Source organism: Engystomops pustulosus, chromosome 4 (assembly GCF_040894005.1).
Source record: "Engystomops pustulosus chromosome 4, aEngPut4.maternal, whole genome shotgun sequence".
NCBI lineage: Eukaryota > Metazoa > Chordata > Amphibia > Anura > Leptodactylidae > Engystomops > Engystomops pustulosus.
The window spans coordinates 169373535-169398868 of NC_092414.1; the positions used below are offsets into that span (position 1 = coordinate 169373535).

Genomic DNA, 25334 nt, shown 5'->3' on the forward strand with positions numbered 1-25334 from the left:
TCCAGTGTACTGCTCAGCAGTGTTTGTTAGGTTTCCGATTACGCTTACATTGTAACACTGCCCAGTTTGTTTTAGCATTAACGGAAGGAGCTCCGAGTGTCGTTTTTCAGGATGACGGATCCTCTTTAAGTCATTACAGCCATGCAAACATTTTGTTGTTTTGATTGTTGCACTTTTTAATAGTTTTTACATCAAGTGTCTGTTTATTGTGCACAATGTGATATAAAGTAATTGTGTATATATTTTGCCATGTATTGTAGGAGGTCTTTGGCCTTTTCATACACTTCTGCTCTGGGTTTATGTATAAGGGGATCCATTAGGTTCTGCCATGGTACCTTTCATTTTATAGGAAAAAATAGAGCTGCGGGCAGTGCTTTTTTTGTAAAGATTATATATTATATATATATATATATATATATATATATATATATATTAAGCACTGCCCGCAGCTCTAATTTTTCTAATTTGTTAGCAATTGTAAACAAGTGTATTTTTGGTGCAATTTCTGTCCAGAAACACAAACATTATTACAGTCATTGACTTAATACAATATAATATATATAGCTTTATCATGTAAATTCACCTTATATTGTACAAACCTGAAGATTTGTTAACATTTTTGCATTTGCATTTCATCATTTTCCCAGCAGTTTGCACCAATGTCTTACCATTTACATACAACTTTTACTCAATGTACATTATACCCTGTTTTATGTTACACATACACAGATACACTTTACTAAGTAACACTCATTGTAGCTGTAGGTCAGAGGAGAGAAATTACACCAATTAGACGGACTTTCCCGATGGCATGTTAAAATGATATGTCCATTCCCCACAAACTGCAGACGTAGCTGGATCAGGAATTAAAACTAATGCATTCGGGTATCTTCCTTGGCTTGTCTATCCGTATGCCCCTTTCTCTCTGTCTTTCTTCCTTTCTGACATAAAGTGCTTGTCACTTTGAAGTAATTGACATATATTACTGTATACAATAAAATATTGGACAAAAGTAAATAAATTGCACAAACAATTCAAGATTGTTTCAGAACAAAGATTCAGAGCTTGTACTGGCCATTCACTTTATCTTTGGGCCCAATTATCTACAGTACATTTGCATCTGTTACATGAAACATTGACTTTCCTTCCTTTGTTCCCAAACATCTCAGTGTATGAAAAGTACAAGGCATGTTTTCTAGTAAAATCTTCATCTTGCAGAACCAGATTTCTTTCATGTTCTATCCTAAAAAACATTGGGGGATATGTATCTTTTTTTCAGCTAGTTTATTTGTCTCATTTTTGCGACTTTTCACTGCGACTTTTGCTGTTGATTTTCAAGTATGCCTTTGTCTGCCCCTTGTGCAGTGCCTTATGTATCTTTATTTTCCAGATGTTGTGTGCGACTTTCCCCTTTTTTATTCCCTATTTTTGCTAATTTTTAGGCACAAATCTGCACCTGGTCCATGGCAGGTGCAGAGGAAGGCAATATTTCATGGACCCTGTTTAGCATGTAAATTGTTTCACATGCTTTAAAATGTTTAAAGTTTGGGTTGTTTTTTTTCACAAATTCATACATTTTAGCATTTGGATTTATTGAAACAAAATGGTTACTTTTAAGGGTGAGGTCACAAGTGGCAGTAACATATGCATTTTCAAACATATCCCAACAGTTGAGAAGAGCAGATTTGCTTAATTACATGCTGTCAACAAAATGCATCCATTAACGCAATGTTAACATATTAGTTAACACACTTATTAAAGCGTGTTTAACACGTTTGTTAAAGCTATGTTAACTTGTGTGTTTGCATCGTGTTAACAGATGCATTTTGTAAACACCATGTTGACAGAAATGTGGTTAGGTAAATCTCCTCTTCTCAGCTGTTGTGATGCATTTGAATACAAATGCGTTTACACTATGTGTGACCGTAGCCGCATATGTTGTCATCTCCCCTGGGTGTGAGTAGAGTGCTTAAAAATGCCGGCTGTGGCCTCAAATCCAAAATTTACAGTAATGTCCACCCCTGCATGTAACCCCCTCACATGGCTTGTGTCCATGTGGATTTGAAACATTTGCAACAAAAAGTCTAAAAAAAAAAAAATGCAAAAAATTGCACCTGCCAGGATAGGAAGACTAAACATGTATCACAACTAAAAAAGACATAATCATATATAAGGCACAAAAAAGACCTTCCAAATGTCTTAATTATGCACCAAAGGAAAAAAAAGATACATATCCCCCCTTGAATTCTCTACATGTTAATAAAGATAATGCCCCATTTGTGTCTTGGTGCCATTCTCAATATTGTGCTCATGTGGGGAGGAAGATGCCTCTGGAGAGCAGCCATATTGCTTTGAGGACATTGCTAGGGATTGTCTTGTGGAGCCATTGCACTTGCTGGAGAAAACTTCATCCTTTGTAGTTGATGCTGCGAATTCACTCTTTCTTCCTCCACAATCTTCACCTGAAAGTTTATCGGGTTGGGTATCCAGCTCTGACACCTCCTGATCTGAGCAGCTATCGGTATTGTAGTGAATCTCTTCCTCGCACGGTGGCTCATCATCAGTTTCCGTACTGCTGCAAAGAACAACACAAGGAGAATTAGTGGCGCACACATGATTAAGCTTTTCAGATATCAAGAAATTTCCAGCACGGCAAAGGGATTAGGTAATTATACTGTGTAATTACTTAACCATGTAGCAAAACGTACTTTACCTTCTGGAAGAAAGTTATTACTCTTACGTTCTGCACACTATTGTTGAACATTTCTATTTTCTATCAAGAAACCAAATTATAGTTTATTGTGTGTATACACTCAGGACAACATTGTGGAGGCTACAAATAAATCTTTTAGAATTGAATTGGAATTAAATTTTTAATTTTCCTCTTCTGGCAATGAACAGGATGTCAAAGCGGAGAGGATCGTCCGTGACAAAAATGAAGAGATTGTAGGGCTAAGAATGAACTTAATTACCAAAACTGGTAGTTCCAAAATTGTAGAGACCCCACCACTTAATTGAACTTGAGTTTTAAACATAATATTCACATTTTTGTGGTAGGTTTAAGGTTTGGTTGAATATTTTATGCTTAACAATCACTGGACCCAAATAACCTCAACATTCACTTCTGGGGTTGGGTTCTGTCACGAAACCTGGACCTCCATCAGTAACACCCACGATCGGTGCTGGGACTGATCCTAGGTGTTAAGTATTTAAATTCCACTGGCAAAGCTGGCATTTTGGTGAGGAACAAGTCTCCCGAATGATATAATGGAAAAATGGCGTTGCATGAGACGCATGCATATAGATGCCGCCAGAAGTTTTTAAACACTTGACACTAGGGATAGTTTCCGGTACCAGTGGCAAGTGTTAAATGGCGGGGGAAGGGATCTGAAAACAAGTCGGGGTTTGGGAGACCCGAGACTGCAATGTTGCTTATGAAACAGCTTAAGTTGATGGTTTTGCTGCAAAAGTTTAACACATAATTTTAGTGGATTCCAACAATACTGTGCAATTATTGATAAATGTAAGGATCATCTGGTATAAAAAAAATTGGGGTTTTCAAACCTTTAGTACACTTAATAGATAAAGGAAAACAGATGGTCAATCCTTGACATCTTGCACAACATTACTGATGCATTTTCAAGTGAATAGTAAAAAAAAAAGAGTCTTGTGGATGTAATTTTCTTTACACATTTATTAAGTCAGCAAAGTAATTATTAGATACTTGCTTTCCATATCACAAGGAGCAGCTCCCCCAGAGGCAAGCTCAAATGTTATAAATGTAAATGGAATTGTTTAGTATGTACAGAATCCAAATGTAATCACAATGCATATGTTCAGCCTGTAATGACACAGGTCGTATATCCAAGACAAAAAATACCGTATATAGCACATGATTGTAGAGCAAAAACATAACAAAAGTTACATAATCACTGGTAAACTAATGATATTTTATACTCTGTTACTGAAATAATTGATTCTTTTAATCAGGTAATTTTACCAGACTACCGATTGTTTGACTATGGTGTTTAGTGCTCCCTCATAGATTGTAAGCTCTTGTGAGCAGGGCCCTCATTCCTATTGTTTAATATGACCATGTTATTGCTCTTTTATGTCTTATTTTGTTTGTATATGTACCCTATGATCTGTAAAGATCTGAAAAGTATGATGGCGCTTCATGAATAAGGATTTATTATTACTATTTTCTTTCAATACATTTTACTACTATGGTCATATGTGCACAATAAGATTAAAGGGAAAGTTTTAACATCAACATAGAATAGGTTTCTTAGGCTTGTATGACCATTCCACAAATATGTTATCACATGAGTCTCTGGAGAACATTTATCATTCGCCAAAGCAATGTGTGCCAGCATATAATGTCAGCCCCAAGAGTTGAAGAGGCTCCATCCCTGCCTGGCATAGAATAGTGCCATTACCTACGACTGTTTAGGCCTGGAACACCTGGGGTGCCGGCCCACTCTGCCCCAGGCATACTCCCCTTCACGTCCACTTGCCAAGGAGGTGGCATAATGGGGAAATAATTATAATTTCTGGTAGTTCACAAAGAACTGTGGTTATTTCAGGACACTGGCGTCTGAGCCCTGATATGTGTCCATTCTGATGCATGAATCTGAATAGTGCTGCATATTTGCTCTTCTGTTTCTGTATGGTTTTCAAGAAGGCTCCTGTATTTATTATAAATGAGTGCTATACAACATAAAATTATATTATTACTAAAATTTAAAGTATTACTAACATATTATTACTTAGTTATATGGAACTTATTATTTTCAAATCTCTTTATAGCCAGATCTCATATTAGCTTTTGTCCAGGGAAACGTGAAGTAAAGGGGTTTTCCCACAAAAAAAGGTAGACCCTTTACACAGGATAGGACCTAAATTACTGATAGGTGGGGGGTCTCTGTGATAAGTCCCCCATAGATCAAAAGAACAGGGGGTTTTATGTACCCCTGTTGGACCCCTCATTGTTCCCAGAGTTGAGTGCAATCTCCTTTAGCTCCACAGAGAAAAATGGGGCACCCCACCCATGTGTGACCGGCTAAGACCACGACGTAGGTACATTGGATCCCACATTCTCATGACTTGTTGGGGTCTCATCACTGAGATCCCATTGATCAGCAAGTTAGGCCTTATCCTGGGGCTCAAATACTTTGAATAAATGAAAACTTATTTGGAAACAAATGGCATTATACTAAGGTAGAGTAACCTCCTTAGGATAAAATGTGTCATAGTTTTGATCATGCTAGGGAAAATGTTTTCTAGCATTAAATGTTGAAACCAAGAAATTACCCTATGGATGAAGCTTATACTCATGATATATTAATTGCACATAAAGAGCTCAAATGACTGAACGCATGATAATTATTCTGGTTGGACTGTGGAAAAGTAGTAGACATTGGATGTCTTGCGACTTTAAAGTTCTGGTCATAGCATAAAAAAAAAATTAAAGGGGTTGTCCGAGTTTAAAAAAAAAAATATATATATATGTGGCCGGGAGCGGGCTGCCTAAAATAATAAAGCTGTACTTACCTTCCGGTGCCCTCCGGTATCCAGCGCTGCTGTCGCTCCAGTCAGGGCGCCATGTAAACAAACATGGCCGCCGGAGCAGCGCTGCATTCACCTTCCGGCCGGCCGTGGCCGGGTACGCCTATCCGTCCCTATACTGTGTATGGGGGCCGGAAGGTTGTGTCCGGCCGGAAGCTGAATGCAGCGCTGCTCCGGCGGCCATGTTTGTTTACATGGCGCCCGGACCGGAGCGACAGCAGCGCTGGATACGGGAGGGCATCGGAAGGTAAGTACAACTTTATTGTTTTAGGCAGCCCGCTCCCGGCCACATATATTTTTTTTTCAAAACTCAGACAACCCCTTTAACTTTCAGAAAATCGGAAACTCTAATGGACTCCCAATTTTACATCAATTTGAATTGACTGTTGTAAATTACACACAGAAGTGTGAATGATTCCCAAAAAACAATAAACCCCAAACCCATATCCCGCTATGCACAGTAGTTGCAGTGTAAGCATATTATCAGTATTTTCCATTTTAGAACATTTGTGGAAAGAGTCGCTCAGCTAAACAGAGTAGTTTAATCAAAGAAAAACTTTAATGAAGCGCCACTAGGATGACTCAACGACTTTACAACAAATGTGTAAGTAATCTGTTAAATAGATGAGCCATGAAGTTAATCCTGAATTAGAGCCGTACAGAGCATAAAGATTATATACACAGTATATGGAGTTTGGAAGATTCACTCTGACACTGTAACACTGTCTCAATAAATCTAGTGAGAAACCTGGCCTTATTACCGCATGCAATATGTATTAGCAATGTAATTTTGTGCAATTCTAGATGGGATGAGAATCTGTCAATTTAATGACTAGAAGATGTTTTTGATAGGTGTTCTTTAATATAGAGACTTAATATTTCAGTGCAGCAGATTGTCCTTATATAAGACTATTTAGGCAATAGGAATGATTAACTTTACCATTACAGGAGAAAAATGAAATAAAAATTCTACAGGTCCCTATGTTGCCTTATTCACTTCTCCTGTTCAGTCTCTTGGCTGGTGACTTCTTCCTAAAAGAGAGATGTCATGACGGGTAACAATGGTGTGGAACATGTCTGTGATTTAGGATACCAGCATACGAACACGGGCATTTAATTGGGATGCAAACAATGGCTCGGTTGGTTCTTGGTGGCAAACACAAACCTACTTCCTTCAGGGGTCATGAACAGTCCAGAGGGCATAATTATTCTGGGGACTCATGGATGGGGGCTGGTCCCCAACAAGCTGCAATCCCAACCACTGCGGGAAAGGTTTTTTAAAAGTTGTTCATCTCCTACCCCACTCAATATTATGAGCCAAGAGGAAAAGTACGTTGAAACTAGAGTGAATCATATAAAGAAATGTCATCAAACTTTTCAAAAGATATGGCTCAGTTGTCCTGGGAAATTGGCATGAACCCCCACTGGTCCTCAGAAACACATCTTTTTTTCTTCTTGTCCCTGTAAGAAACTTCTCAAATTGTATTTCCCCAGTGATGTTTATATACAATAAAGATAATTTTTAACCCCTTACTTTACAATTTTAGTCAGCTATATTGCTGTTGTAAGCTCCTATAACTCAGTGATGGTCAGTGTAAGTTTCCAAAGTGTGGGTGGGGACTCTGTAAGCAGACACATTATGATCCCTATAGTGGGATTACATGCTGTGTGGTGACAATGTGGTTATATTATCAGAGTCCAAGCTTATCTATACTTGTATTTAGCATCTGAACATTCTACTAGTATCTGACAAAAAGAGGTGAGACATAGCAAAGATGAGAGTAGATCTCCTCATCCCTCATCTCTGATAACTCACCTATAACACATACAGAGCCAGCTCTGATATATGCCTCCCACCCGGATAAAGACCATAACTGTCTGTAGCTTGTAGAGTAAGTCTCTGCCTGCAGGAAGTGCCTGTGTCTGAGCTGGTCTCATAATACAGGCGGAGGGGCAGGAGGAAGAGAACACTGCAGTGTGCAGACAAGAGAAGCTATTCATGAGAAGAATGTGACCGTAGTCAGAATATTTATGGTCAGATGCAGGGACAACCACAATTGTAAACACCAGGACTGCTGTATTTTTGTTAATAGGGAATAAGAGAATGTGCTATTTTGTTATCCGAAGAATTTTGTCTTCATGAGAATATACCTTTACAACTCTGCCTTTCCTCCACCCCTTACCAATGCCCAAGCTCTAAGATAGTTAGCAGCCATTTTGAAAGATTTGTTGCCAGAAAAATGTCAGATTTGTACCAAATTTACAAACCTGTGAATAGACAACTATAGACAAACCCTTTGAGCAGATTGCACTTATAATGACCTATTATTAGGATTGTTCTTCATTATCAATTCTATGTGACACCCGGCACCAACCAATCAGCTCCCACAGACAACTGATCTGCACATTATACAGAGCAAGAGATAGACAGCTCCATACAACATTTAGTGGGCATGTTGCACTATTGCAGCTTGAGCTGTGTAGCAGTAACCTGGCACACCCAACTCACAATGCATAGAACTATCAATTCCAGGTCTGTAAAACAGAGCATATCCAGTGGCCTTGACAACAGATCCATGAGGGTGTCAGGTGTTGGACTGAGAAAAAGACTTACAAAATCTATTTTTGGACAACCTGTTTAATAGTGTGCTTTATTGCATTTTCTCTACTTAAATATTACTTACAGATACTTTTATGCTATTGTCACAATGAGTTAATAATGCTTGTTAAAACCAGCTATAAGTGTATGAATATCCGGTGTTAAAATGAGGCTATTAATGTAGTTTATAGTGTAACAATGTTTTAAAGCACTATATATTTTATTGATGTAACACTTGACTTTAATTGGGTTAAACTGTTTCATTTACTTAAACAGATAAAATTCCTGAAAGGTTCGATATTTTACAGCCGTTACTGGTGCATTAATACTGCATAAAACCACTAAAGTCCAAAACAATGCAGGTGCTTGCACTTTTTGGGACCATATTAGGCATGTAAAGCCTTGGTCAGGGGCGTTGCTAGGGATATAAAAGATCCGGGGCACGGGCCCCAAGTCGCATGTTTTAGATTCTCTGCAGCATCCCCTCTTGCATAATACCACCACATGCTTTTGCTGCATAAAATAACACATTTTATCATATGCAGCTATAGAAAGAATTCCCCGTCTCTTATATCCAGTCATTGTGGCCCCAAAACTTAAAAGGGTATTCTCTAGTATTTATAACATATGCACAGGATATGTCATTAATACATGATAGGCTGGGTTCCATCTCTGGGACCCATATCCCCAGCCAGACAGAATGCAGAATTTCGACCCTAGTGCAGCATTGTAGGGTTTGTAGTGGAGCAAGGAGCTGACAGCACTGTGCACCATTACATTACTCATCTCTGGATCTCTGAATTTTCCATTCCATGTACTGGGACGCAGGAGAAACATTCCAAATGCAGTGAACTTGGACAAAAAAATGCTTTTGCACCATTTTCTTGTGGGCTCCGTTATACAGCTTTTACCTAACGATACCTCCCCTTTTTGCTTTGGGTTGGTGAAATTATGGGGATTCCAAATTATATATGTTTTGTTAGGTTTTAATAGACTTTAGAAAACCTTTTGTACAAAAAAAAAAGATTTATTCAATTTGACATATTCTGACACTAATAACATTTCCATTCTGTGGCATACGGAACTGCATCAGGTGTCATTTTTTGCAGGAGGTGATGACATATACATTGATACCATTTGTGGGACTGTACGACTTTTTCATCACTTTTTATTCGCAGAATAGCAAATAAATGGTGTTTTGGGACGTTGCAATACCTGACATGTTTGTGATTTTTACTGTATCTTATATCCGTTCTTGTGAAAGGGAGCCGATTAGAACTTATTTGTTTTTTACTATTTTTTAGACTACTTTAACTCTAGTTGGTCTTGCCGATATCATCATATACTGCCTTACTACAGTATAGCAGTATATGGCAATTTTGAACATGATTTGTTACAATGTTCATGATACATTGTAACAGATCTGCATGAATGACAAATTCTCAGATCTAATAAAGACCTGAGGCTGTCATGGAGACAGATCATTGATACCTGATGATGTTACAGGGAGCGATGATCACAGCCAAGATTGCAGCGCATGTCACAGCTTAACCAGTGACATGTAAAGGGTTAACACCCACGATTGGTGCCAGCATTGATTGATTGATGGGTGTTTGCTGCAATATACACCTGCGTGTTCATGGCATGACACACGCTGCACACAGCAGGAATATGTACTGGAGCCCGCTGAAAGTAATGGGGTTGGGACTTGATGGTGATTGAAACAAGAATGAAGCTCACGGTAACATTACACATTGTGTGCACAAGGCCTTATACACCCTAGATACAAGTTCACTCATAAATATACAGAAACATCTGAATACTAAACCGTGTATATGCATGAACACGCACGCACTATATACACGGACTACATTGTGGGAATCCTCCTATAAGCCACTTACTATGTTTTATGAAGGGGAATGTTTATGTGGTATCTCCTCTGCTGTGTGGTGCAGCAGGCAGGGCTGAGGTAATGGCTGCAACCTCCTCCCTCACCCTCTGTATCGACACTGGAGCCTTCACACACATAGACAGGTGTGAGGAGCTGCTGGGGGAAGGGCTGCAGAGAGATGTGACAGCCTATGGAAGGGGGGAATAAGAGTCTGGAGGAGAAGGTTCCTGTGCTGTGGGGATGACGGGACCCGTTTCCCCTCACTGCCCCTACTATTAGCCTGAAGCAGGAGTCTCCGGCAGAGCTGGGGGTGTGGCCTCTGTGATGAGTGCTTCTCTCTGCTTCGGCACTCATGTCTCTGCTCACAGACATCCGGGACACAGGACAAAAGATCCGGGGCCTGTGCCACGAATCTTTCCTCCTAGTGACGGCCCTGGCCTTGGTTATTATCAAAAATTTAAAGTCATTTTTATTGACTTTTCTGATCAATAGAATTTGCTTTACATCCTGTTTATGTGATCATATTGGTGGTTACAGCTGTTCAGATTAGATTTATTTCAGAAATGACTTAATAATCTTTGTATCAATTTTATTTTCATGGAAAGATCTAGGTCTAGGACTAACCGAACATAACCAAATTGTTTTGAGAGATGGTCTGCCAATAGTCAGATTAAACCATCAATTGCCATATTTTACTTAACAATTACTGTATTTAACAGAGAATATGAAGAGGCCTCTAATTTTACCACAATAACTGGGAAAACATATTGACTCGAATATAAGCCTAGGGTGGTAAATGCATTGGTCACAGCCTCCCCATGTAATGATATGCCCAGCAGCCTTCCCTTACCAACCGAATACCCAAGTATCATCTCCCATTTATGAAATGCCCAGCAGTCTACGTCACTTACAAAATGTCCAGCAGCCTCCCCCAGTAATGTGAAACCTAGCAGCCTCCCCGAGTAATGTGATACTTAGAAACCTCCCCCAATAATGTGAATGGTAGCAGTCTTCCCCAGTAGTAAATCTGCATCTCATGCATAATAATTAAATGCCCTGCAGTAGCCCTCCTAGTAATGAAATGCCTTACAGCAGCCCCCCCAACTAAAGCATCCCCTCATTGTATAAAAAAAAATAAACATACTTGCTTACCTTTCAATGCCCCTCCCCCCCCAGCTCCTCTACCACTATTATGTGGTGTTGTTGCCACTGCTGATGCCACAGTGTACTGCCTGGCGGATCGCATGAATTTGTCTCTGTCTGCTCTGAATGAGTGAAGAGGAGCTGCAGAGAGCATCAGATAGGGAGTACGTTTATTTTTTTTCATACATGAGCGCTCATCTCTCCAGCGGGAGCACCCGCTTTCCTCCTTTCCATCTGCGCTCCAGCAGTCATAGCATCGCATCTCATCTCCATTTCCCCTTGTACCTTGCAATCTGTGCCTGAGGAAGGTCTGTGTGATGAATGGGCAAACAAATCAGCTGCTGGGGTCGCATCCAGGAACTCCATTTTAACTTACTGGTAACTTCAACCAGTCATTGTTAGTCTTTTTGCTCTTGGGATCTTTAGACTCATGTACTTTTGTGTAGCTGACCCTATTCTAGGTCTCTATGGTTTTAACTCACTTCAACTCATTATTTGTCTCTCTTCTTTGTTTGTCTTTTTGTTCTGTGCAGAAACCCAGAGTGGGGACAGTCGCCTGGTTGTCACTTGAGTTTTATCACAGGGCCAGCAAGTAGGCAGAAATGTAGATTGTGGGAAGGAAAGGAATGAACTTCTTCCATGTCTTGACAGTAACCTTTTTATTAGTCTCTCATATTATTACTTAGGAAAAGTGGAACAAAACACCTAACAAAATTGATTTAGTTGAGTGAGGTTTGTTTGTTATTTTAATGCACAGCTCTCTTGAAGTGGACCTGCTATAGAACAAAAGAATCTCTATTCATCTGTTTGAAAGATTTGACCCCTAGCGATTTGTGAAGTAATTCTGGTTCGCCAAATGAGTGGTAATCTTTTATTTTCTTGAGTGGGTGAGTATTTATCTTTGTGCTCTTTGGTGAGCCAAGCTACTTTACACATAAAATTTAATCCTGGAAATTTATGTCAATGTATGTACAGATTAAAATTATTGGTACAGCAGGAAGTAGACTTCAGGATTTTCTAGTTGGTAACAAGTATCCTTTAAATGGGTTGTCTATAATCAGTAAAATAAAGAGATTGCCATTATCAGTTGATCACAGCCTTCTCAGCACTTCCTCCACGCACACTGTTGCACACAATATAGTGGCGGTCATTAGTATTAGAGTTCAGCCCCATTAACTTGAATGAGACTGGGCTGTACTCAGGCCATGTGATGCATGGATGTGAAGCTACTCATCTTTGAAGCTTTGCCTAGCAGAGACAAGATGAGAGACTGTGAAACAATCCCAAATCATTGCTCCTTCATTACAGCACTTAACAGTTAGCATGAGACAATCTTTCGAATTGAAGAGAAAAACAACCAAAACCTGTATAGTACTTAGGACTACGAGTAATTGCTGTATGGTATAAAAATTCACCAAAACAAAAAGGTTTTGAAGACAAACTATACTTTCTATTACTTATTCTATGGTTCATTCAATCGGTTTTCTACAAAACCTTTTCTACGTTACCCTTCATATACCCTTCTTATTCTAAGCTATCACCCAATTTTATTTCATCTGGAAGAGTGCACATCACAAGGTTAGGCAGCCATTCTTAAGGGTGCAATTTGCAGGCTCAACCGCCTCCCCTATTCTCTGCAGTTATCTGGAAGATAGGATAATAAATATGGGCATAGTAAGCAGAAGGATCAAGAGGGACTATGCTTTACTGAATATTTATCTTTAATTAAAATGTATTGAAATAATATTCACACAAAGGAACAGCTCTCCTAGTCTTTTTTTATTTTTACAATTTTTTTGTTTTATTGTATTTGTCTATTCGGAAGGGCTTGATTTGAGCCTCAATGCATCTGCGAGACTTCAATGTCAGATTAATATTTAACAATCTATTTCATTATGCCGGGCTGCCTCTCTGGTTAAAAAACATGAGGAAGTGTAACAGAGAAACGGTTTAGCTTATGAAATAAATTAGACATTCTGTTCACGGACAAGTTTTTGACCTTCACAAATAACTTAAGAGCCTCCCAAGGAGGAGACAGCTGCATAATCACAATGTGACTGGGTCAGCAAAGCACAAGAAGGAGCACAAGTGCCGTAGCGAGAAGCATTATAGATTTCGTCTTCCTTTACCTCCCTAACAAACAGTGCAGAATATAAGGGGAAGGCAAGCAGCCATAGTGGTTTACCTGAATCGATCAGGGAACCTGCTAAAAAATTCATAATTATCTCCAGCAACAGAGAAAGACATATTATTCTCTGCTAGGTACATGGTTTTCTCTGTATTTCTGATGTACACCACAGCACATGCAGCAAAATCATTATTTTGAATACGGTAGTACAATTTTATGCTGTATTACTTAAAATTAAAAGTGAACTGGATATAAATAACTAGAATAATCATACATAATATTTTATTCTTATGGAAGGTATGGATATAGTCTGTCATACTTTGGTGTATAGTGTACATTTGCCAAGTATACTATATATGTGTTTAGAGTGGGCCTTATCATTACATTATCATGTACCAAAATACATCTGTTAACTGGACTCGTAATGCAATGTTTTTCTATGTTGTGTTATGTATTATTTATCCATGTGTTCTATATCCACTTCTTTCTTTCAGGTGCTGCTCCTTTGGCAGTTTCCTGCTTCTTGCGCTGCTGTAGAAGTTATTTAGGTATGTAGATAGGTTGCATGGTTTCTGGTTATGGTTGTGGCCCTTAGAGTTTGGTGTTGTACATTTTCCATTAAGTGAGTCAAAGACAATATGAAGAACTGCTTTGCTTGCATTGTTTAAGTGCTAATGCACTTTGCAGTAGTTTAGAGAAAATGTCATGGCTGACTGTCAAAGACTCGACAGGACACCATCCAGTTGAGTGGAAAAACTCCAAATCATGTTTTCTTGGCATTCACTGGGTTGCTCCTGTAACAAAAGACTGCTGTGTAGCCTCAGCCCGATGAGATTGCAGCACTATATAGGACATTATAAGCCAGACAGGAACAGGAAAAGGGGGAACTAGTTTACACTAAGAGATGTGAACAAGACAGAAGTTTGCTGTGCCATGTTTTCCTGACAAAGATGGAAGCCTCTAGGTGCTGTAAAGCAAAGAAAGTAGAGTGCTTGATAAGGGCCAGAGAGGACAGACAGCAGGTGAGGTCTCAAGTGGGAATCTCCGGTCTTGCAGACTTTCGACTGAAGAAAGACCATCACTCCTGCAGTGGCATTACTGACAATAGGGTTACTTATACCTTCCAGTTATTACCATATCATATTTAGTGTTTTGTGCTGTACCAGCTTAATGTTTTAGTAAAGTTCAGCAAAAACTTAATATTCATGTCTGTCGTCTTCCATGCATTATTACACATCCTTGTGAAGGAATGCTGTCTTTGAGAAATTTCATAGATTGTGAGCTCTTGCAAACAGGGCCCTGATTCCTATAGTTTCTTCTGACCAAGTTATGATTCATTTTGTTTGTAGATGTCCCCCATGATCTGTAAAGCTCTGCGGAATATGTACTACTATTACTACTACTACCTCCTCTATAGGTGTCTTTGAAGAGTTAGAGCAACTTTACAGGGCATCTACCACTAGGATGAATGAGTGTATGCAAATGAGCCTGAGGGGCTCCAAGCTCCTTTAACACCTACAGAGCCTGAAGCCCCTCAGGCTTATTTGCATACAGTATTTCCTCCTGGTGGTAGAGTTCCATTAAAACACTTCCTAGGGAGAAAGACTGTACTGCAGGCTCTAAGTAAAATCAGCATATTCAGTTATGCAAGAATCTCACATAATGCACCCTGTAAGAAATACTAGATATTACACTTTGTGCCCTCATTGAGGGACTGTTCCATCACCAGGCTTTAGATATATAGCAAACTTATACTTAGAGTAATTTTGCCAATTATACACTAATACCCAAATATTGGGGCTTATTTACCAAGGGTCCCACAGCCGCGTTTTTGTCGGGGATTGCGTCGGGGATCGCTGTCGGATTTTGCCACATCAGCGCCAGCTTTTATGCGACAGAAACCATGGGGCAGGGCGCCGGACGATCTGACGGATTCGGACAAACCGCGGGATTTGTACTTACATGCACCGGGAAGGTGAACTCCGGCGGACCTGAGCGGGGGAGCAAAACATGCAGGATATCGGACGCACGATCGTAGTGAATCATAGCAGAGTTCATCCTCATTGGACATTCCGGAACGGGGATCGCGCGGGGTCCGGGTAAGTAAATGTGCCCCATTGTGTCTAGTATTCTATATATCATTATACAGGAGTTGGAGCCCACCTTTAGTATTCCAAAATAGACATAGTGCAGGCAGACCTATGGACCTTATATGAATCCCTGGCTTTCGTGTAAGACCATCACCACACTGTGATCATGGTTGTGACGAAGATCTAGCAGTGCATTTGCTTCACAGGGGCCTAGTTTCCTTCCTTGATAAATACATTGTATAGTGCAGCCAAATTACCACCATGAGAATCAAAAAAATCATATTAATTATGATCAGAGATTTACATATTACATTTTTTGGTTTCACCATTTGGTATCCTTAAACCGTATATTTAAAGGAAACCTTCCAATTGATTTGATGCATTATGAAGCAAACATACCTTAAGAATGCTGTAACTGCACTGATGCAGGATCATATCTTGGTTAATCCCTGTGCTGAGTGGTTTTGCTGATAAAGCCGATATAACATTATAATAATGAAGCGCTGTCGCTTCTATGGCTCCTCCAGCGCTTGGTTCAGCGCTTGTCCTAGCACATGAGTTTTTCTCTGCAGGAGAGTATGATGCAGCCACTGCTCTTCCTGATAGACAGAATAATCAATTGCTGCACCATCCCCCAGCTGCTGTGTATGAGTGATCCAGCTCAGGTTGATTAGTCATGTCTTGACTAGCCTCCATTTGTAATTACACGCTCCTCTGTGTAATGTGTTTATGTCAGCCATCCTTACCCGGCTTTCCCAAGGTTTTGAATGTTATAATTGTTTTTCAGCAAAACCCCTCAGCTCAGGGATTAACCAAGATATGATCCTGCGTCATTGTAGCTACAGCATTCTCAAGGTATGTTTGCTTCATGATACATCAAATCAAATGGTAGGTTTTCTTAAATGAAATGTTACAGGGTTAATGGCAAGGGTACATCACACCAAAATTGGAAATTATATTTTTATAGGGGTTTTAGTGGATCTGTCTTGATAGACTATTTGTAAGATATGTCATCATATCCTGATCAGTAAAGGTCATCAGTGCCATGCACCTGCTGCATGAATCCGCCACAATGCTTATGCTATGGATCCAATCGATTTTCAACAAGCAAAGGTGGCACAGAGTGCCATCATTGAAATCAATAAATTTAATGGATCAAAGTAGTGCCTAACCTAAGTACGGGTCATCTGTTTGCTGGTCCTGTAAAATTCCCTACAGCCATATTTTCATGCTGGATTCGTATACATCACTGGACTATAGAAGAAATGAATATAAAATAACAGAAAAATAAGATATAGGAAACAAACAAAATAAAGAGACAAAATATTGTGTTCATCATTACATTTCCTAAAATAGAATATAGGACGGGTAAAATCATTCCGAATAGCACAACCTGTCATTAATGTCATGTGGCCCGAAGCAAGCAAGTAGGTGATTCTTTAAGTTTGGGTGACACACTTAGAAACAATCACCATAGTTACTGTTTTCAACCTTGACAAGCCACAGTTGCAGTCGTAAAAAAATGGAGCCTGTGCTCGGCTGCAGGATATTTCTGCAGATCATTCCGACTGTACATTGTAATTAAATGCCTGGCTATTCTAAAAGCCTCGGAGCCTGGACCACAAGCAATTTAGCCAGGGACATTATGTGGATGTTGAGCTGTTTCATAGCTGGAATAATCTAATAAATGTCACAGGAGCCCATGAAAAATAAAATGAAGTTACACACTGCGGAGGTTGAAATATGTGTTTGCGAGATTACGGTCACACTATTTCTGTTCATGTCTGTGTGGAAAAGAAATGGATTTTTGTCCTGAAAACGATTCACAAATATTTTGAAAGACTGTGAAAGCAAAATGCTTTGAATAAGGAAGGGCGTTGTGCACATCTATGAACAGTCTCTTGTCATTTGGAAATTTGTAAAATATATATTGGTGGATAATACATTTTTCTGCCATATACAGAAATCAAAAGTCTCACTAGGCCCTGCCTCAGACACATGGGTTTATCGATGATGCATTATGGGATGGCAGTATTGAGGTTCAAGCAGGTCAATGTACGTCGCTATGTAATAAGGATTTGGTCCCTTTCCACAGCACCTACTTACTTTTAAATGAATGTGCAGCTGAATTCTCCTTTATACTTATGTATATTGCTAGCACCTATACGAAGCCTAATTTACTGTATGTCATTTCTCCCTTTACTCCCTGCCCCGCTCGCTTCTCTCTTGCACTCCAGGCCTTACTATAGGGGTGACTCGCCCACTAGGCCACCTTACATGAAAGAGGTCACGCATTCTGACCTTCTCCCATGGTTTCTGCATGCGACTGCACAAAACTCCTTCAAAAGATTAAAATGCTAGTATAAGACACAGCCCTCAAGTCCCATTTCTCTCCATCTCTGGACCCGTCTCAGTTGATCCATATTTGGTACTCTTGCCTCAAACTTAATAACTTAATTCTTTCTGACACCTAGTAACCAGCACTACTCTGCGTCCCCAACTTCAAACTTTCTCCAGAACTACTTCTACTGTATAGAGAACCTCTTCTATACCAGAATACAGTAATTATAAATCAAGTGACATGATGAGCAGACCCCAACCTGCAAGGTAGGGGTCCATTCCAGAGGTCATCACTCATCGATGACATCACATGAAGCATCAAAACCCAGCATAATGGCGGCACACAGTTGCACCTTTGCCAGAAGCATTTTTAAGAGTTAACACCTGTGATCTGTGTTAAAGGGGTATTCCCACGAAGACAAGTTTCTTCTATGTACTCTTATGTACTATTAACACATTATCTCATTTACTGTTATTAACAAAAATACAGCATTTCACAGATATAAGTCCAACCTGTCTCTTTCAGTCCTGGTGTACACAATTTCAGTTGCCCCTAGAAACGACCCTGTAACTTCCGACATAAGGTTGGGCCACCATATTAGATTTGTGTGTGACGGCCGAGGAGCTGAGTTTCTTGGTCTCTGCACTGTAGCTCCACCCCCTGCAGTCAGCACGGAGCTCACTCACTGCTGCACATGGAGATCCAGAATCTGAGGTTGTTAGATTTTATTGTGTTAACAGCACTAGTGGATTGCAATTTGAGAAAACCCCTTTCATTAGAGGTGGTTTTAATGCCACCCCAAGCATAACATTAAGGTACTCAGCAGACCCCGAAACTCACTGGGGCATATTAACTTACCCAGTCAATGGAGTTCACCAAAAGTGCATTGTCCGACTAGAGAATGCACTTGATTCACTAAGATTGTGCGCCCAATATCCTGCATGTGTCGCTTCCCCACTCAGGTCTGCCGGAGTTCACCTTCTTATTCCTGGTGCATGTAAGTGCAGTGTCTTATGACACAATTTGAAAGTTAAAGCCCGCACTCAATCCAAATCAGTCGGATCGTCCGATGGCACGCCACCCAATTTGTGTCGCATGGAAGCAAACACAGCTGCACCTAAAGTCTAATCACGCGTGACACAATCCCAGTGCAGACCCCTATTAAATACCTGTCAAGGCCATGCAAATCCCGATCCAATGAAAGTGCAATCCGTAACCCTTAGTAAATAAGCCCCAATGTGTCTGCTCATCATTAAATTAGGACATAAACGTACTACTGCTCCCTACTTGCTTCTCCCAACCTTCCAGTTGGAAGTTATGAAAAGATCTCAAGATGTTTGTAATTCCCATAGGTGTAAGTAGAAGTTATGGAGAAATCATCTTATTAATGGCTGAGATGGGAATAACTCTTCAATAAACTTGCTATCCACAAGCAGCCTGAGTTTCCAGACATAAGAAAAACCCTTTAAATATGGAACCTGTAACAATCCAAACTTAAGATTAAGTTGATTTTCAAAGATGTTAGATATGTGCACATGTAAAGTGTATGACTAAACACTATAATATATAGCTTAGAAATGTTCATTGCCCTACACACAAACAGCATCTTCACACCATTTAGCAGTGTAAATAGAATTTCAATTAATAGACGCGCATAATTAAAAGCATAATAACACAGGTTTCATTGTGAGCCACTCATTGCAGGGTAAGCATTATAATCCTGTGTAAATGTATTCTTATACTTGTAATGTCGACATTAGAAGCTCCTCAGCAGACTAGGCAGACATGTGCCATGACCACATTCTGCACAACAAGGCTCTCCCCAAATATAATGTATTCAACTAAGAGTAAGGGTAATGTACATAACGGTGACAGCAATTTTATAATAATATGATAAGAAAAGCCATAATTTCCTAAATCACGGTTCATGCTTCATGCTTTCCGTGCAGAGACTTGTAATCTAGTCACATCCTTTCACTGGAATAATTGCTTATGTGAGATTATGACTGCAGTGTATTAATATGTACTTTAAAAAATACACTTTTCTACTAAATTTCTTTTTTTTTTCCCTCTAAAATGTTCCCGTTATTAACCTGAAAAGCTAGCTTCCAAAACTTGCATTATTCAATTTGATGAAGCTTCAACTAGCTTTTCAGAGAATTGGATTTTAGTCTGAATTGAATCGGTCTAAATTGATGTTTCTTTAATTGTTGCAGAAATTCGTATAGAGCCCTCTAAAACACAGATTATTTTTTTTAAACAACTCATATACATCCTATTTTTTTACCAATGATTTCTATTTCCCTCATCCATTCACCATCTTCAGCTATATAATAAATGACAAGCTTTCAACTTTTTCAAAATTCAACTTTTTGAAAAATTCATCAATGAAAAATAGAAGATGGCTACTAAAAATCTATTCATTTTCTCATCTCTACATTGGATTCAAAAAGTATAATACTTATGAATAATAAGTCAATGTGGTTTAGTGTTTCAGTAAAGGTGCTGTTAAGGTTGAAATCTATTTTTTTAACCGAAAATTAATCCCCTGCTATCAGTGTAATCTTTTAGGTGTCTCTTGTGGCATTGGTATGTTTTTGATTAGAGATTTGATCTTGGCATTATAGTCAACTACAGGTTCTTTAGGCATTCAAGAAGTTTCAAAGACGTAAAGAGGTTGTCCAAACTCAATAAATAAATGATAAATTATTAGGAGCAATTATTAGTGTGCTATTACAAGCCAACATGGACTTGTGTTTGTCCACCGGAAGTAAACAATGAAGCTTCCTGGGAAATGTCAGCAGGAGGAGATCTAGAAAACCATAAATAATTGATATATTGCATATCGATTTGCATATTAGAAAATTGACTTTTCATTACACAAACAATATCAATTATTTGCTAAAAATGGAAAGCCCCTTTAAGATGGGACACCATTGTTTGATAAGCATGGCTCTGTTGTCAAGTCAATGAGACTAGCCTTATTAGAAGACATAGTGGATGGCATGGCGGAGCTTACTGATCTCACGAAGCAATCAAAAGGACATGACTCTAGCAAGAACACTACTGTCCTACCATTAGGCTGACTTAACACTGATAACCCATCCTGAGTATAGATAATAAATGCTTAAATCTGAGAAAGTCCTTTTAACTCCTACCTTACCCGCACCGTTGGAGCTTGGATCAATAGTCTAGGTCTTGTATTGGTATTACATAAAAGGCATTTTGAGACTTTACTAAAAGAAGATGATAAACTAGGTCATTCCGAGAGCAGATGTAGCCATATAAAATGATGTTGCTTACAGTAAAACCAAGACATATTTGTCAAACCATATATTTAGAAAAGAGCCCCATTAACTAAAACCTTTTTAGGGAAGAGAAGGAATTCATCACTATGTTAGCTCTCTGTCTTATCATGGTTCTAATTAAGGGATCAAAGAAATACCACTGTCCCTCTCATTTGTTTATGTTCGGCACTGAAAAGGACACCATACATCTATGTGACAGCTAGTCATTGCAGCTTCATATAATCAGACAGACCAAAGTGCTGCACGCTCTGCTTAACAACCAGGGGGCTGGCGGGAGCCAAGGATCCTAAACCACAGAGCAATAATGTCTCCAGATGACTTAAAGATTAATGTGATGCTTGTCTATCACACATTGCTCAATATATTTATCCCTTATAGCTTTGCCAAAAAAAAGTACACTACAAAAAGACTAAGGTTGCATTTTTTAGGGGAGGGGGGGGGGATTTAAGTTTAAACTTTCAAATTAGTAATCTGTATTTTGTCAATTGGAATTTTCGCAACGGTGTTAGTTAAAGCACCATATAAAGAAAATTTACTGCACCACTTCAAAAATAATAAATAAAAAATGCTGTCAAAGGACACTGTAATGTTTACATTTATGTTTTCTGTATCTGTTGAACAGTTCATTTTACTGTGATGGCCAGACACAGACAAGGACAGTGAGCCATAATATGGTGCCTCCCAAATTGTCACCTCATAGACCTTCCTGTGTCCATCCTAAACAATAGCCAGTAACTGGACATCATTCCCTCCCTATGCTGCTGAAGGGACACATAACAGGATAAACATACAAATAACACAAAAGAATAATGAGCACAATAGAGGTAGAATATAAAGGCACAACATCGCAAAACAGGAGTCTAAGTCGAGTAACCAGCGATACAGATAAAAAAAAAAATAAAACAGAATACAAACAGACCAGAGGACGTTTATAGACAGAATATTTACAGACAGAACTCTGGCCCAGGTTATTGGATAAGAGCTTTGTCAGTCACAATATGCTAACCATTTTTGATCCAGGGCAAGGCTGCAGAGAGGTGGTTGTGGTAAATTAAATTAACACCCCAAATTATTTGGAGTATTTGGAGAACCATATTTTACATAATAGTTTATGGAACCATGTTCCAGGTTCTTAATTTGCAGCTAGCACATAGTCCAAACATCTGGAAATGTGCATGAGGCCTAAAAAGTTACATCCCCTCTAGGGTTTGGTGCATAAGGAAATCAAACATGATCAATGATCAATCACTTATTTGTTATTCATAGACTCCTTCCTTCTAAAATCAAGATATGGGATATGTAATATTAAACAGATAAAATTAATGGAGTTATATGTGGAGGAGAAATAAGACCCATTCAAATCAGGTCACAGCAATTTCTTAAACAAATCTGCCTTGTTTGAATATTTTGAATATTTGAAAAAAAAAGAAGACTATTTCTATTTATTTATAAATAAATTTAAAAAAACCTTTAGTTGTGAGTAAATGTGATTATCTCACCAATATATCGCAAAGCTTCCCTTTCCTAATAAAAGGTCTGAATTCACAAATCCTTAGAAAAATGTGAAGAGTTAAAAAAAAATTGAAAAGCCTTTTTGAAATGAAAAATTAAGTTGCACTTAGGATTAGTACTGTTTTGTCATGGAGCAGCAGGGGCTTACAGCACACTATGAACGTACTGCGAAATGGCTCTGAACACATAAGCTACTGGCAGAAATCCACATTGTGTGAGGACAACATATCCGTGGTAAATAGCTCAATTTGACTTATGTCAAAAGAAATATGAAAAAAAAGTGTCAATGAAATTTTCAAGTTCTGAAAATTAAACTTTAGCAACGACTCCAATAAGAAACAGTAATACAGAAGTACAGATTGCGGTCATGAAAAATATTGATGAGTACATAGATATTGACATTACAGTATTATTGATTTTATTAATGGTGCCAATGTATACCAAAGGAGTACACAGAGACTCATCACTTAAATCGTAATGGGACACAATAGAGGACAAGTTGACATGATGGAAATTACTGTATATAAGCCGTTTTTTTTTTTCCGGCACATTCTTTATGCTGAATAAGAAAAGTGGCTTATAGAAAAGTGAAGAAGGCCCGAAGATGGAAGAGACCAGGTCAGAAGATTACATGTTTATCACAGGAGAAGAAAATCAATTGTATAAGTGTAAGACATGCATAGAGTTAATTACCACAGCATCGTAGGCTTTGTCTGTGCACACCGTATGATGTCATCATGCAGCGCCACTGCCCATGCACAATCTCTACACATGCTGCTGGTTTGGAAACCGAAGGAGAAGAGGAAGCTGCGGGGATTGCAGGAGGTTAGATTTTTTATTTTTTTTTTAAATGACAAGGGACTAGAGATGAGCGAACATGCTCGTCCGAGCTTGATGCTCGTTCGAGCATTAGCGTACTCGAAACTGCTCGTTGCTCGGACGAATACTTCGCCCGCTCGAGAAAATGGCAGCTCCCGCCGTTTTGCTTTTTGGAGGCCAGAAACAGAGCCAATCACAAGCCAGGAGACTCTGCACTCCACCCAGCATGACGTGGTACCCTTACACGTCGATAGCAGTGGTTGGCTGGCCAGATCAGGTGACCCTGGGATAGACTAGCCGCTGCCCGCGCTGCTCGGATCATTCTGTGTCTGGATGCCGCTAGGGAGAGAGCTGCTGCTGGTCAGGGAAAGCGTTAGGGTGTTCTATTAGCTTACTGTTAGGCAGGAGTGATTCTCCAAGAACCCAACAGCCCTTCTTAGGGCTACAATAACGTTCTACTTTTTTTTTTTTTTATTTGCATCTAGTACCATTTTGTGAGGAATTAGCAGGGGGACTTGCTACCGTTGTGTTTAGCTCTTAGTGGCACACATATCCACCTCAAACACCAAAGTGGGAAAATTTAGTAGGGGTTGGATTTCAATTAGGCACAGTCTGCCATTTTTCCTTTTTTATTTTACGTTTATTTTGTTTAATAACTCAGTGTCATCTCATCTGGCATAGTAGTGTGCTTTCATACTTGGCTAGAAAATAGCCATAGGAGAATCCAAACGGCTTACGCCTACAGTAGCGTTATATATTTGATTTCTGGTTGATCTGCTGGTGGCTGTACTTGCTGCAGTGCATCTACTAGCCAATTGTGAGCAATTTGTAGTGAGACTTGCGACCGCTGTGTTTTGCGCTTAGTGACGCACATATCCATTGCAAAGACCGAAGTGGGAAAATTTAGTAGGGGTTGGATTTCAATTAGGCACAGTCTGCCATTTGTCCTTTTTTATTTTACGTTTATTTTGTTTAATAACTCAGCGTCATCTCATCTGGCATAGTAGTGTGCTTTCATACTTGGCTAGAAAATAGCCATAGGAGAATCCAAACGGCTTACGCCTACAGTAGCGTTATATATTTGATTTCTGGTTGATCTGCTGGTGGCTGTACTTGCTGCAGTGCATCTACTAGCCAATTGTGAGCAATTTGTAGTGAGACTTGCGACCGCTGTGTTTTGCGCTTAGTGACGCACATATCCATTGCAAAGACCGAAGTGGGAAAATTTAGTAGGGGTTGGATTTCAATTAGGCACAGTCTGCCATTTGTCCTTTTTTATTTTACGTTTATTTTGTTTAATAACTCAGCGTCATCTCATCTGGCATAGTAGTGTGCTTTCATACTTGGCTAGAAAATAGCCATAGGAGAATCCAAACGGCTTACGCCTACAGTAGCGTTATATATTTGATTTCTGGTTGATCTGCTGGTGGCTGTACTTGCTGCAGTGCATCTACTAGCCAATTGTGAGCAATTTGTAGTGAGACTTGCGACCGCTGTGTTTTGCGCTTAGTGACGCACATATCCATTGCAAAGACCGAAGTGGGAAAATTTAGTAGGGGTTGGATTTCAATTAGGCACAGTCTGCCATTTGTCCTTTTTTATTTTACGTTTATTTTGTTTAATAACTCAGCGTCATCTCATCTGGCATAGTAGTGTGCTTTCATACTTGGCTAGAAAATAGCCATAGGAGAATCCAAACGGCTTACGCCTACAGTAGCGTTATATATTTGATTTCTGGTTGATCTGCTGGTGGCTGTACTTGCTGCAGTGCATCTACTAGCCAATTGTCAGCAATTTGTAGTGAGACTTGCGACCGCTGTGTTTTGCGCTTAGTGACGCACATATCCATTGCAAAGACCGAAGTGGGAAAATTTAGTAGGGGTTGGATTTCAATTAGGCACAGTCTGCCATTTGTCCTTTTTTATTTTACGTTTA

The 25334-nt window shown here is 39.3% G+C and overlaps 1 protein-coding gene across 2 annotated transcripts in view; it reads right to left on the bottom strand.

Annotated features, from left to right (window-relative positions):
- Positions 1-444: 444 nt before the first annotated feature.
- The window catches only part of AGBL1 (AGBL carboxypeptidase 1), a 404673-nt gene continuing 379783 nt past the window's right edge, over positions 445-25334 (bottom strand). For both annotated transcript variants that reach the window (XM_072148535.1, XM_072148534.1), the window contains one exon: positions 445-2575. In XM_072148535.1, coding sequence (XP_072004636.1) covers positions 2257-2575 — 319 coding nt within the window. In that variant the 3' untranslated portion in view covers positions 445-2256. The remainder of the gene's footprint in view (positions 2576-25334) is intronic.